The sequence below is a fragment of the Aquarana catesbeiana genome, linkage group LG01, assembly GCF_042186555.1.
Source record: "Aquarana catesbeiana isolate 2022-GZ linkage group LG01, ASM4218655v1, whole genome shotgun sequence".
Classification (NCBI taxonomy): domain Eukaryota; kingdom Metazoa; phylum Chordata; class Amphibia; order Anura; family Ranidae; genus Aquarana; species Aquarana catesbeiana.
The window spans coordinates 166,175,467-166,188,174 of record NC_133324.1 but is presented as its reverse complement, the minus strand read 5'-3'; the positions used below and the strand labels follow the sequence as shown (position 1 = coordinate 166,188,174).

General features: G+C 40.4%; 2 protein-coding genes across 8 annotated transcripts in view; one reads left to right on the top strand and one right to left on the bottom strand.

The window, feature by feature from the left end:
• KIAA0825 (KIAA0825 ortholog) overlaps window positions 1-12,708 on the top strand; it is a 784,945-nt gene that overhangs the window by 152,933 nt on the left and 619,304 nt on the right. The gene's annotated exons all lie outside the window — the stretch shown is intronic.
• On the bottom strand, window positions 4,441-12,202 carry LOC141136632 (uncharacterized). Its single transcript, XM_073624519.1, has 2 exons — window positions 12,033-12,202; window positions 4,441-11,186 (listed from the first exon to the last, which is right to left on the bottom strand). Exons 1-2 carry the CDS (start codon window positions 12,114-12,116, stop codon window positions 9,378-9,380), a joined length of 1,893 nt encoding a protein of 630 aa, XP_073480620.1. The 5' UTR covers window positions 12,117-12,202; the 3' UTR covers window positions 4,441-9,377.

Sequence of the window (12,708 nt, the reverse complement as noted above, 5' to 3'; positions counted from 1 at the left end):
CAGCTGATAGGCAAAACAGCTGTTGTGCTTCGACGTACAACGCATGCGCAGTTCGTCCCGGGCACTATTCGATGGGTAGGCACATCTCGACAGAACACCGGCTTCACATGGTGAATCAGGGCAATGCTTTAGTTAAGGCTCCATGTCACTGAGCTGAGTCCCCTGTCCAACTGCTTGGAGTGGTCTCTGTGACAGCATTCATGGCAGGTACAGTGCAGCCACAGCTGCCTGTCGCAGAGGTCCGGCAAGGAGCTTAGCTCAGTGGCATGGAGCCTGCACTCAACAGGCAGCGGGTGTACGATTTAACACACAGGGCAGCCGTCTTTGTTACTTCAGTGGGCAGCATCTGCTGGTTTTCCACATTCATTGAGGGCAGCACATTTAACCACTTCAATACTGGTCATCTTCACCCCCTTTCTGCCCAGTCCAATTTTGGGCTTTCAGCGTTGTTGCACTTTGAATGACAATTGTGCGGTCATGCAATACTGTACTCATATTTATTTTATTTTTTTTAGACAGATAGATCTTTCTTTTGATGGTAGTTAATCACCATTTTTTTTGATAAACAAAAGAAGACCAAAAATGTAAAATTTTTATTTATTTTTTTCTCAGTTTATGTTAAAATTTTTTGCAAACAAGCAATTTTTCTCCTTCACTGATGTGTACTGTTGAGGCTGCACTTACAACCGGTATCCTGATTATCAACGTAGCGTAATTGCCGGCGTATAAGGCGGGTAGGCGTATAAGACGCCCCCCCCCAATCTTCCATTTAAAATTGTCTTTTTGCTGTACTCGCCGTATAAGACGACCCCCTCCCGACCAGTCTGTCAGCCTGCTGGATGTGCAGTAATGCCGTATGTTCAGTAGCTTTGGTAACAGGTAACATACTGTCTCAAAGTCTACTGCGCTGAGCCAATCACGGCGAGCAATGTATTCTATTAATGAATACAAAGACTGCTCAGATTGGCAGAGGCTGTAACATCATCAGCCCGCGCCTCTGACTCTCAAAGCCAATCGGAGCAGACTACTGTATGTAGTCTGCTCGGATTGGCAGAGGTTGTTACTCCAATCCGAGCAGACTTTGTATTCATTAATAGAATACATCTCTTGCCGGGATTAGCTCAGCGGTGTATAATGTATACAGTATTACCGCACATTCAGCAAGCATCTGGAGGGCTGTCATCGAGCAGGCGGCTTGCGTATAAGACAACCCCCGCTTTTTGGCCATTTTTTTGGTGTAAAAGGTTGTCATATACACTGGAAAATACGGTATATGTGCCCTGTCAGAATTGCCGGTTAACGGCTCTTCACGCCTGACCCTGTAAAATCACGTGAGGAAAGAAATGCTGATAACTGATAACTTTGTTTACATTGTGATCAGCTATGTTTGGACACAGCCAATCGCATGGTAAAAGGCCACTGTGATTGGCCCTTTACTGCGATCACAGAGTGCAGCAGATGTCCATGGATGCCCTCCCAGAACTAGCCGACCATGCTGTAGCCATCTTTTGGCAATAGCATGGTCAGGAACTGGTTAAAAAAAAAACTGTAGCAAGTATTATCTGAACGCTAAGGGCTCATTCACACTTGGGGGGTGGGGGGGGCTGTTTAACCACATGGTTGAGCTGTGTTATAAGGGCTCCCAAACTGCTCCCTCTTTAGCTGACAACGCAGCAGCTAGGAATGAGTACACATGCAAAATCCTTGATGATCTGCTCCACAGCAGCAATTATAGCCCCTGTAATATTTGACATACACTAGTGCAGGACACAACCCATTCAAGTTAATGGGCCTCATTGCAGTCACCAGACAATCATGGCCTGTTCTCATGGTATGTTTTCATTGTGCAAGCATATTAGGTAATGGACAGGGTTAAATGGTTTACAATACCACTACATTTAGAAATTCGGTCAGACAACAGGGTTGATTTAATGAAGGCAAATGGACTGTGCACTTTGCAAAGTGCAGTTGCTCAAGCGCTTAGTAAATGAGGTAAAGCTTCACTTTGCAGAGTACCCAATCACGTGCAAGGAAAAATAAAAACAGCATTTTTGCTTGCACATGATTCAACAGAACTTGACCTAACAATCGACCTCAGTCAAACAGGGGAAGGCGACACCTGAATCAAAATATAGTCAGTCCCTTCAGAATCATTTCAATTTATGGTTAGTCTATGCGCAGCTTTAGAGATGACCTGTGAGCTACGTTCAATCCAGGACTGTGTCAGGTTTCAATTTGGTGCTTCATAACTTTACCAGTTCAAATCAGGATTATTTAAATAGTGTCCAAGAACACATTTGCTCAGAGGTAATTGATTAGTGGATGAGTTACGGTGATCTGAACGTGAAACCTGTTCACAATTAGGGATGAGCTCAGTGTTCAGATGTTTTCACAAATTAAAACGTGATTGTAAAGTTTCCTTTTATTTTCTTGAAAAATATCAAACATGTTATACTTACCTGCTCTGTGCAGTGGTTTTGCACAGAGCAGCAGAGATCCTCTTCTCAGATCCCTCACAGGCTCTTGGCCTCTCCCTACTGTGACATGCCCCCACAGCAAGCAGCTTACTATGGGGGCACCTGAGCTGAAGCTCTTTGTGTCCATTCAGACATGGGGTTGCAGTTCTGCCCCACCCCCTCTCATGATTGGCTAACTGAATTTATGGACAGCAACGGGAGCCAATGGCACCACTGCTGTGTCTCAGCCAATCAGGAGGGAGAGTCTTGGACAGCCAAAGAGCTTGTGTACATCGCTGGAAGATCAGGCAAGTTTTAGGGGGGCTGTTGCACACAGGTTTTTATCTTAATGCATAGAATGCATTAAAAAAAAAAAAATACCTTGACTTTACAACCACTTTAAGGCAGTTTGAACAAAGGTGGCAGCTTCTGGCTGTCAATGATTACTAAGGAAGCAGCAGAGGCTAGCACCCATCAAATCTTTACCAACCACTGATGTTACTCAGCCCATTTCACTTACATGGGCAGGAATCCCCAGCCAAGTAACTAAATGGGCAGGGAATGCGAGGTGTTACATCATTGCCTGAATATGGCAACGGCCTTCCCCGTATATTAACGATCAGGGAGATGTTATTTGGCAAGTGATGTCATGGAGTTAAGCTCTTCGGTCATTGTTAATGTACATTGTGAGACTTTTTTCATTTTTTTCCTTATGATTAGAGATAATATATACACATAGGTGAATGGGGTTAGTATCTGGGTGCCCTCTTATTGTTAAAGTTTTCCAGAAGCCAAAAGCCCCCAACATCACTTAGCCAGGGCTGTGGGAAAAGGCCCTTGTCCTCATTAAAATGAGGACATAGAGCTTTACCAAGGGTTCCCCCTGGCAAGATACTCTCCCCATGTTGAGGGCATGTGGCCCAGTATGGTTCAGGGTGGGTAGGGTGCATGCATGTCAACCTCTTTTCTGGCTAACTTGACTGCATGCTCAGATTAAATGGCTGGTATTGAATTACTGATAGGCATTACTGATGGGGCTGCGCTGATAATCAATGCAGTGATTATCAGCGCAGACCCCCCGTCAGGAGAGCTGCCGTTTGGCTGGGCTCGCGTCTTGTTAGTGTGAACTGAGGAAAGCTGATTACCGGCACTTCCTGGTTACCACTGTGATTGGTCACAGCTGATCACATGATAAAGAGCCTACTGTATGTCATATGCTCTTTACCAAGTTCGGAGATGCGGTGTGTCAGATCGATACACTGCAACACCAATCGCTGCTCTGCATGCCCCGAGGGGGACCAGGAGCAGCTTATCCTGCTAGATGTCATCTGATGCCCAGTTTGGATAACTGAGCCACCTTGTGGACGTCATTCTGCAATAGGCCAGTAGGGAAGTGAATAAAGACGCCAGGAGGGAAATGTCATTTGCTGGCAAATTACATAAAAAATGTAAATGTTGGCGCATTGAAAAAAAAAAAAAAAAAAAAACACTTCTCAATGGCCCAATGTATTTTTAAAATTCTGCATTGCTACAAGTTCTCCAGGGCATTACCAACACACCACGTTATTTTTTAGACAGCCCTTTACCTATTTGCCTAAAAAAATGGGCATTTCGGATTTGACAGATTCAGCTAGGATTGAGGAGAATTTATCAATACAGGCGTAATCAGAATATAAAACAGTTGTGCATGGCAACCAATCATCTTTTATTTTATTTCCAAAAATTAACAAGCTGGAGATGATAGGTTGTTATGCATGACTGCTCAAGATTCTGTCTGCTTCAGTTTTGATAAATCCCTAACATTGGGCAACTTCAAAGGAGTTCAGTTGCTCAACCTAAATCATTTTAAAGTCAAACTGTTTCAAATGAACCCAGGGCAGTTTAGCTGATTCCCATTTACAATGAAAAATGTCAACTAAGTCAAATGAATTTTAATAATTTAAAATAATTAATAAAAAAAAAAAAAAAAAGTCTACACATTAGATTACAACTCGAGGTATGTTTTTAATTTTTTTATAATCAAAGTTATACAACATTCACAAGATAAATGAGACAAAATCAAAAATAATAGTTTTCAGACAACATTGAGATCAGTAAGTTATAAATCATAGTCCATAAAAACATGTATTTGCTAGTCCATCAAACAGGAAAGCATGAAATGCAAATGTTCTATGAACCATGTCAATCCAGTATAGTTTTTTTAAATAAACAACATATGGGAGGAAGAAGCAAGGTGGAACCCAACAAGATGTGGGAGGGGGTAAAAGGATCTAAATGTAGAGGCAGGTAGGAGAGAGAAGAAAAACACAAGGAATGCAAGGGAAAAATATGGTCCACACAGCTGAAGGTTGATCTCCTCCGACAGGCTCCAACTCGCATGTAGGACAAGGCCCAATAACGGATATTTATTTAGTAATATAGAATACTGTCTTATAGAAGCAATTTGTATTCTGGGCAGTACAGAATTTTCACCAATAGAACCACACCTATCAAAATGTTCTTTATTATCTTTGCTATAGGAGATAAAGTCTTCCATTTGTTAAAGGTTGTTTATTTTTTTTTAACCACACAGCAATGGAAAGAGGACAAGGTTGTTTCTATAAATCTTGAGTATAACTCTTAGTTGCTTTCTGTGAGGAAAGTATTGACTTTACATATGTTTTCCTTACATAAGTATTATTCTAAAGAAAGAAGGCAGGGTCATTTGGAACATGAATATGCCTAAAATATGCCTTACCTGCTTTCAAAAGGACCTAATCAGACCGTACCAGAAGAACCATATCTCTAACAGATGTCCAAAACTGTTTAGAACATACATGTTATGAAATGCCTGAGAGTCAGAGAAAAGTGTTAGCAAGTTACTGCATATATTATACTCAAAAGGTTTCCTCAATATCTTGTGAGGTAGGCTCTTTATCCCCTCCATCTTGTAGTCATTTTACCACAGTTGTTACCATGCTCCTAGTAGTACTTTACATTTTGTTTGTTTTGCTTTGGTACTATATAAATCAAGCGATCTAAAGCTTTTCTGCAACATGGTTACTTTACCAAGAATGGATAGGGCTAATGTTTTCTTATGGGTAGACTCTAAGTTATGGATATCCCCCAAGTGTTTTTCTATTTGGAATGTCCTTTTTTTTTCTTTTTTTTTTTTTTTTAAGTAGAGGGCCACATTTAATGAAAATCCTCTTGATCCTCAACTTACAGGATCCTGAACAAGTGAAAAATTAAGTCACCAGTTCCATGATCTCATGGGTTGGTTGGTAAGGTCCAACTAAAGAGATACAGGAGCACAGTCAGAGAAAGATGGTACCTATAAATACAGGTAGCATGGTAACAAGTGTGGTATTGCTCTGGATGAAGCAATTTGCGCTCAGCAATAGCATTCCGATATCTCTAAAGTGACTACAAGTTACAGTGATAAAATGCTTACCTCACAGAACCTTGCAGATAACCTTTTGGATCTATTAAATAACTTGCTAACACCTTTCTCTAACTCTCAACCCCCCCATCTTTTCAAGTGTAGTCTGTTTTCACACAGATTGAGAAGATTTTACCAAAATGATGCATAATTGATTTTAAATTCCAACTTAAAGTGGCAAATAACGTGAGCTGAAGCCTGGTGGAAATGTGTTAAAAAGAAGAAAAGGTGAAAGGTTAGGGAAAGTAAGATTTGGGGGGCGGGGGGACAGAACAGTGACAGCAATGATCTAAAAGTTAAGTGGGGATCTAGGAAAGGTGGGGTTCAAACAGAGGATAATGCTGTGGAACGTGGGCAGGGTATAAGTGGGAATCTACTCCCACTTCACTAAATTTAAAAGGACTACCCTGTGGGTGACGACCTATGGTGAGGGTGCTTTGGAGCTCAGCAAGAACTAGCCTTCTCCATTCCCCCCCTCCCAGTATTCCATACAGGATCATAGGTACAAATGACCTTAAGCAATATCTGAACAAAACAGAACAAGACATCTTATCAGAATACAACTTTAATGAAACATTTAAACTAAGGCAAGCCAAAGATTATGCAATTTTCTTTCCTGAAACCATGGGTTGCAGTAAATTAAAACGCTCACTTCCTCCAACACAGTCAGTGCTGGTAATACACAGTAATTATTGCTAGTGGCTATAGCCGCTGGCAATAACTGGATGTAAACATGCTGGTTGTACACAAGATGATTGCTGGATCAACTTGGGTACAATCAGCTCGCTAACAGATGGTTCTAATCAACTATGGTCAACTTAAGACCCCGTAGTGCAAGGGCCTGCCTGACTGCATACAAATTGAAACTCTTAATGTTTGACCTCAAGAAAATCTAATGGTGTGTATGGGGTCTAAGGGTCACTAGTGTCTAAAGCACACTTAGGAACAACAAATCAACTGACAACATTTATAACTGACAATGAAAAGAACAAAGGTAGAAGCCGTGGGCAATTAAAGGGTCCCCTGAGGTATAAAGATGGAACCTGCTTGTTGAAGCACCACGGTCTTAGGAATATCAGTCCAAAAGCCCAAAACACACCTTGCAAATGCAAAGACATCTCCCTAAACTCATTCACCACACATAAGTCTTCACCTTTGCCTGCTGATGCTAGAAAATAAGCATATAAAAGGACATTGCAGAGGACAAAACAAAAATTACAACTCTCCATATTTCCAGCATAATGCTACCCAAAACAGTCAAGGCAAAAGGCCAGGCCCACTGCAAAGTACTCGTGTGCATGAAATCAGAGCAGGCCAGACACAAACATCAGTACATCTCCCCAAAAAGATCACATTCACATCTATGAGCCCAACATTGAATGTATGGCGGAAAATAGCCACATAACACAAAGCATGAACATAAGTACCCTCCTTAACCCCTGGAAATCCAATGTGTATTGTTTAATGTGATTAAAGCATTGATCATCAAAGGTTTCTATCAGATGTTAAGAGTATTACAAAAATACATCTGCAAGCACTGTAAAAGACATACCATGTTAGCCACAATCTAGTCCAAAGAGGAATGATAGCAACATCACCAAAATCTTTGAAGAACACCAATAGGTTGTAAAAGTGGTAACCTGACAGATCCTGGGGGTTCCAATAAAAGATTGCCTCCCCCTATACACTATAGTCTGTATAGGCAAGCTGAAAATGTCAAAGGGGGATAGACGATACAAGCTCCATGTAGGACATCCATGTTTTTCTGAGTGGGTTACAGGTGTTAACAAGGGGCAAAGGTGGGTTTACATCTCTCTCAGGAGTGAGATGGGAATGGTAGTCTAAAGAGGATAAAGTTCACATGTATGCAGAACAAGAGAAGGTGGGAACTAAAAGATTGCAGGGTTCAGAGAGCTTCGGGTGAACTAGAACATTTAACAGAGGTTTCAGTCAGTCAGATTTAAAGGATCAGTATCCTCAAGATTTGTTTGTGCACCATCAAACTCTCCCAGACCCTTAATCCATGCCTGACATAAGATCTCATTTTTCTGAGATTAATAATGGATACAACCAAGAACATCACATGTTCTGGCAGGGTCAGGTGACCGTGAGTACAGACTTCTGTGGAGCAAGTCAATCATTAAAAGGTGTCTGTAGTGTTGTCCAGTAGTTAAAATAGTATGAATTTTGTAGTGTTTTGGAAATGTTCAGCTTCAGTTGCCTCCAGCAAGTGAACATAGTTGTATTTTTTTCCAGTGACTTATGTCCTCTAAGTCCTTAGTGTGCAGCAGGAGAGTGCACAAATATACGGTTTGTGAACTCTGAAATTGTTCTAGTGGGACAATCCTGGACTTCATCGTTGAAGTTGTAGACTCTCCCATATCTAGTCTTTCAGTAACTTGGAAAAAGTCACTGTAGATTTACATTAGAGCCTTTTTGTTAAGAATCATGCACTTGATGAATCAGGGCCTCAACATCTGCCTTTGTAATTCTATAATTGGTGCACTTAAGCACCTCACCTATTTTACACAAGACAAAGGCTGGGTCAGGTTCTACTCAAACTGCCCAATTGGCAATTCCAGGTGGAAGTTGTTCACATCAAATCCACTGGACTCAGAATCAGGGGACGAGGAAAACAGCCATGGTTCTTGAGGTTTAGGAGGAAGCAGGAATTGTCTGAGCACATATCAATGCAATTACATGCCTGTCCTCACTGTCCACCAACTAATAAGTCATCTTGAAGCAATTGTGCATTCTGGATCCGGTGGCAGAATACTGCCATTTGGATATTTTTCTGCAGGAATAAGCTCAAGTGTGAAAACTGAAACAGTGGAGTTGGCACTCATCTTAAATAAAGGTCCATAACTGCTCAGACACACCTACAAGGTATGATTTTATTTTCATTATTACATTGGTCCAACTTGAACCAACATAAGTATGCATATTTCATATCTGAGGGACTGCTGTGGAAGCAAGCACTGCTTTTTATCTTTTGAGACCTGTACCAAGCAGCTTACCTTCTACATGGTAAACACAAGGGGTTGCTCACTGGCACTGCTGCCATTTATAAAATGGCTAGTATTTTTATCAATTCATAGCATTCTCTGATTGGAGTAGATGAAGAATTGGGTCTTGGACATCACAATATGCACTTAATCCAATCAGAGAATGCCATGTTATAAAAAAAAGCAAGGTGCTCTGTGAACGGCAGCTTGTTTCCTAGCAAGCACCCCCCTGAGTTCACTATTCAACTGAAAAGCCATTTGGCACAGGATTCAGAAGTGGCAAGCATTGTAGTAGCACCAACTACTACAGTGAATGTCTTCTTCCCCTGCAGTCCCTCAGATATACATATTTACATTGTGCCAAACTGGACCGAAGTAGCTAGGCAATTAAAATAAAGTAGTCCTCCCAAAAAAAAAAAAAATCACGAAAAAAAAAAAAAAGGCAGAAATTAGATGTATACGACCAAAAAAAATGAAAGACATAATGGAAAGCATTCAGACAATTTCCATTACCCAAATATTGCAATCCAGTATGCCATTAAATTCTGATCGAAAATCAGGGTAATTTTCATAGTTTTCAGAAAGATGCAGGACCCTACCACATGTACGGGCAATAGGCCTTCTGGAAAAACTAGGCATTTCTTCAAATTGCACGTAGATGATCCCAGGCATATTTAAATCACTGCCAGTGCAGTACCTCAGAAACTTACACAAATTGCTTTTAGTGAGTTCTCTAATGTATTTTTTAAGATATTTTGATACCTCATTTTCCTTTGGCGACATGGCAATAGGGAATTCTAACTGCTTCAGAACTTTTTGACATGTTGGCTGGAGTTCTGTGTATTGTTGTGATAATAGGTCGACTGTAATAAACTGCATTTCCTGTAATATCTCTTTCCAGGCATCAATGACAAACATTGGTTTTTGTATTAATTCTTTGTGTGCTATCTCAAACAGTGTAGCTCTGTAACTGGTCGATGTTACTTTACGTCGACATCCATAATCATCAAGAACATCCATAAGTTCTGCTTCATCAACTGCTGAAAACGTGTCCAGAGCCGTGGCGAGGGTTTCTTTTTCGGAATAGCTGACATACTCAAAGAAATATTCAATTATGTCAGCATAAATACTTCCAAATAAGACTTCATGCATGAACGGAAGCGCAAGTTTTATAGGAAGGTACCCACAATCTTTGTAACCTTTCAGGATGATTCTGGCAATTGCTTTCCATGTTTCATATGTAAAGTCGTGCCTTATGAATGGTACTTTACAACTGTTTCCTAAAGTACACCGCTCATAAAATTCCTCCCAAAAATGACACAATGTATCTCTCATGACACCTGACCCACATGCAGGTTCTTCTGAGCCGTCTGGAAACAGACGTCTTACATGAATGTTTTGCCTTAAAATTTCGGGATTACTAAAAGCAGTGATCATATCGGTCAGACAGTTAGCATGGTGAATAGTTAACGTGTATTCCTCTTCATTTTCAGCAGGACTCGGAGATAACCATAGAAGAGTGCTTTCTAATATTTCATCAGAGGTGTCTAGTGGACCAAAATTAATTTCATTATCACTGTTGGTTAGCTCTCCAAGGGCAGAAGCTTGCACAGCTATATCACCTTCTTCCATCAGTATATTTTCAATCAAAACTGGTGTGTTATTTGTGGAATAATGCTCACTTTGAGTCGCCCCAACACAAACTGATGTGGGTAATGAAGGAAAGTAGGTAGAGTCTCCTCCTTCAGTATCAGCTTTAATAACAGTTTTCAGGTAAAAACGCAGAACAGAAAGTTTTACAAGCTCATACATTTTGCCTATTGTAATGTCATCAGAAAGAGGATTTTGCTGGAAGTCACAGACATCAAATGTAAAAAGGGATTCTTTTCCTCTTGGTGAATTTCCATTAGGAAAAAAAAGTTTTTTTGCTTCATGTAGTATTTCAGTCTTTCCAGCCTCCTTAGACATTTTAACCTTTCTGGTTCCGCCACCTTGTTTAGTTCTGACTTGTTTAAGTGTCCCTTTCACTTCATTAATCCAACCTACTTCAATCATCCGAGTTACAGACAATTTTTTTTTAGGCTCAATCTCTGCTTCATCATGGTCTTTACTTAGAAGACTTTTTTCAGGTTGGGTTTTTCTAAGTTTCATTTTGTTACGTAATTTTTCAAAAAGGCCCATTTTGCGCTTTGACAGTGGCTCTGATCGCCTACAGAAGTTGAACAGAGCTATTCTGTCTCCATATGATGGAATATACTTTGAAAGCGAATGGTCTTCCATGAGAAGTATAATATCTCTGTCAATCTAAAATGAAAGAATATATTTAGCAAATAAAATAAAAAAGTCAATATATAAAGTTATATCCACCTACATATAAAACTAGCAAGTATAATTTGACAATCATTTATCAAACCTCCCTGCAACAGACAAATTATCTATGGTGAAAAATATTACACAAGCTTGTTTTTTCTTTACATAACTAGCAAACACTCTTCCACTTTTAAATGACAATTACTGCCAGCTAGTTTTACCAAGGTTTCTAAAATTCTGTGCTACAATGAAACACATACATCTGGCATACTCGTCCAAAATAAAAAAACCTGGAGCTAACTTACAAAGATAATTTGTGACCCTTAGAAATGGTAATAGCTGCAAAGATTATGGCAAACTTCCGTCCAACATTTAGCAATAGCTCAAAATAAACAACACACATTAAGGGTGAAGTCAAGCCTAACACTAAAATCTTTACATCTACAGACAACGACGATCTAAGACTAACCTATCTAACCCTATAAGGAAGAAACTGCTATACAGACCTTTTTGAAGCTGATGCGGTCCATTCTCCAGAGGCGGAAACTCTGCAGAGGACACAGTCGACAACTGCTGTAAAATGAATGGGGAGTGACGTCACTCATAGACTATGGGGCTGCCTCATCTGCACCCGCCTACGCAGAAAAGCCGCCGTTGACAGCTAAGCGTGGGACTGGATCATCTTCAGAAAAGATTTATGTATAGTGATTTCCTCTTTACAGGGCTAGATAGGTTAGTCTTAGATCGTGGTAGACTGTAGATGTAGAGATTTTAGTATTAAGGTGGACTTCCCCTTTAATATTTTTATTGTTCAGCTAAAAAATAAAATACAAAAATAACCTTTTCGTTTTGAAGGACTTGCAAAGTTTCTTCCGGAAGTCCACGATCTCGGAGAAATTCTATTACAGAATTTTCCTCAGACATGTTCAACTTTTTTAATCTAAAAAACAAATATTACAAATTTATTATAATTACTAGAATCCAAAAGTTTCATTTTACAAGAGATTTTCTGGCTTGTGCAACATAACCCAGAAGAAAGTGAAGTGTTTTTCCAACATACCATGAAGGCCTGGCACTACCAAATGCACTTTAGAAGGTACAGTTGCTCCAGACCAAATCGTTTGAGGGTGCTATGCACCTGCACTCACAGAAGCATGAGAGGGTGAACTGATGCAATGCGCACAAGATGCCACCCACTTTTTGCATGTGGGTGTGCTCCAAAAAGTGTGTTTCTTCCCAGTCTATATCTCATAGTGTGCCATGTTTACCCCGTTGGTATAGTCAATTCCACTTTGTATAGATTGAACAGGGCCTTCAGGTATACTAAAGAGATTGTGGAAGTAAAACATGCTTTACTGGGACCAGCAATGAGAGTCCCCAGCAAGTGAGAGGGGCTAGTAATAACGCCCAGCATGTGTCAGAGCCAGCATCGATAACCCCTAGCAAGGTGTCAGGGCAAGAAACCAAGTTAACCACTTGACAACTGGACACTTTAACCCCCTTCCTAACCAGACCA

Bases quoted from the DNA above. Each gene is read 5' to 3' on its own strand.
- LOC141136632 (XM_073624519.1), bottom strand. From the start codon at position 12,116: ATGTCTGAGGAAAATTCTGTAATAGAATTTCTCCGAGATCGTGGACTT. The intron at 11,187-12,032 runs GTTATTTTTGTA...CTTTCATTTTAG, and splicing joins AAGTCCTTCAAAACGAAAAG to ATTGACAGAGATATTATACT.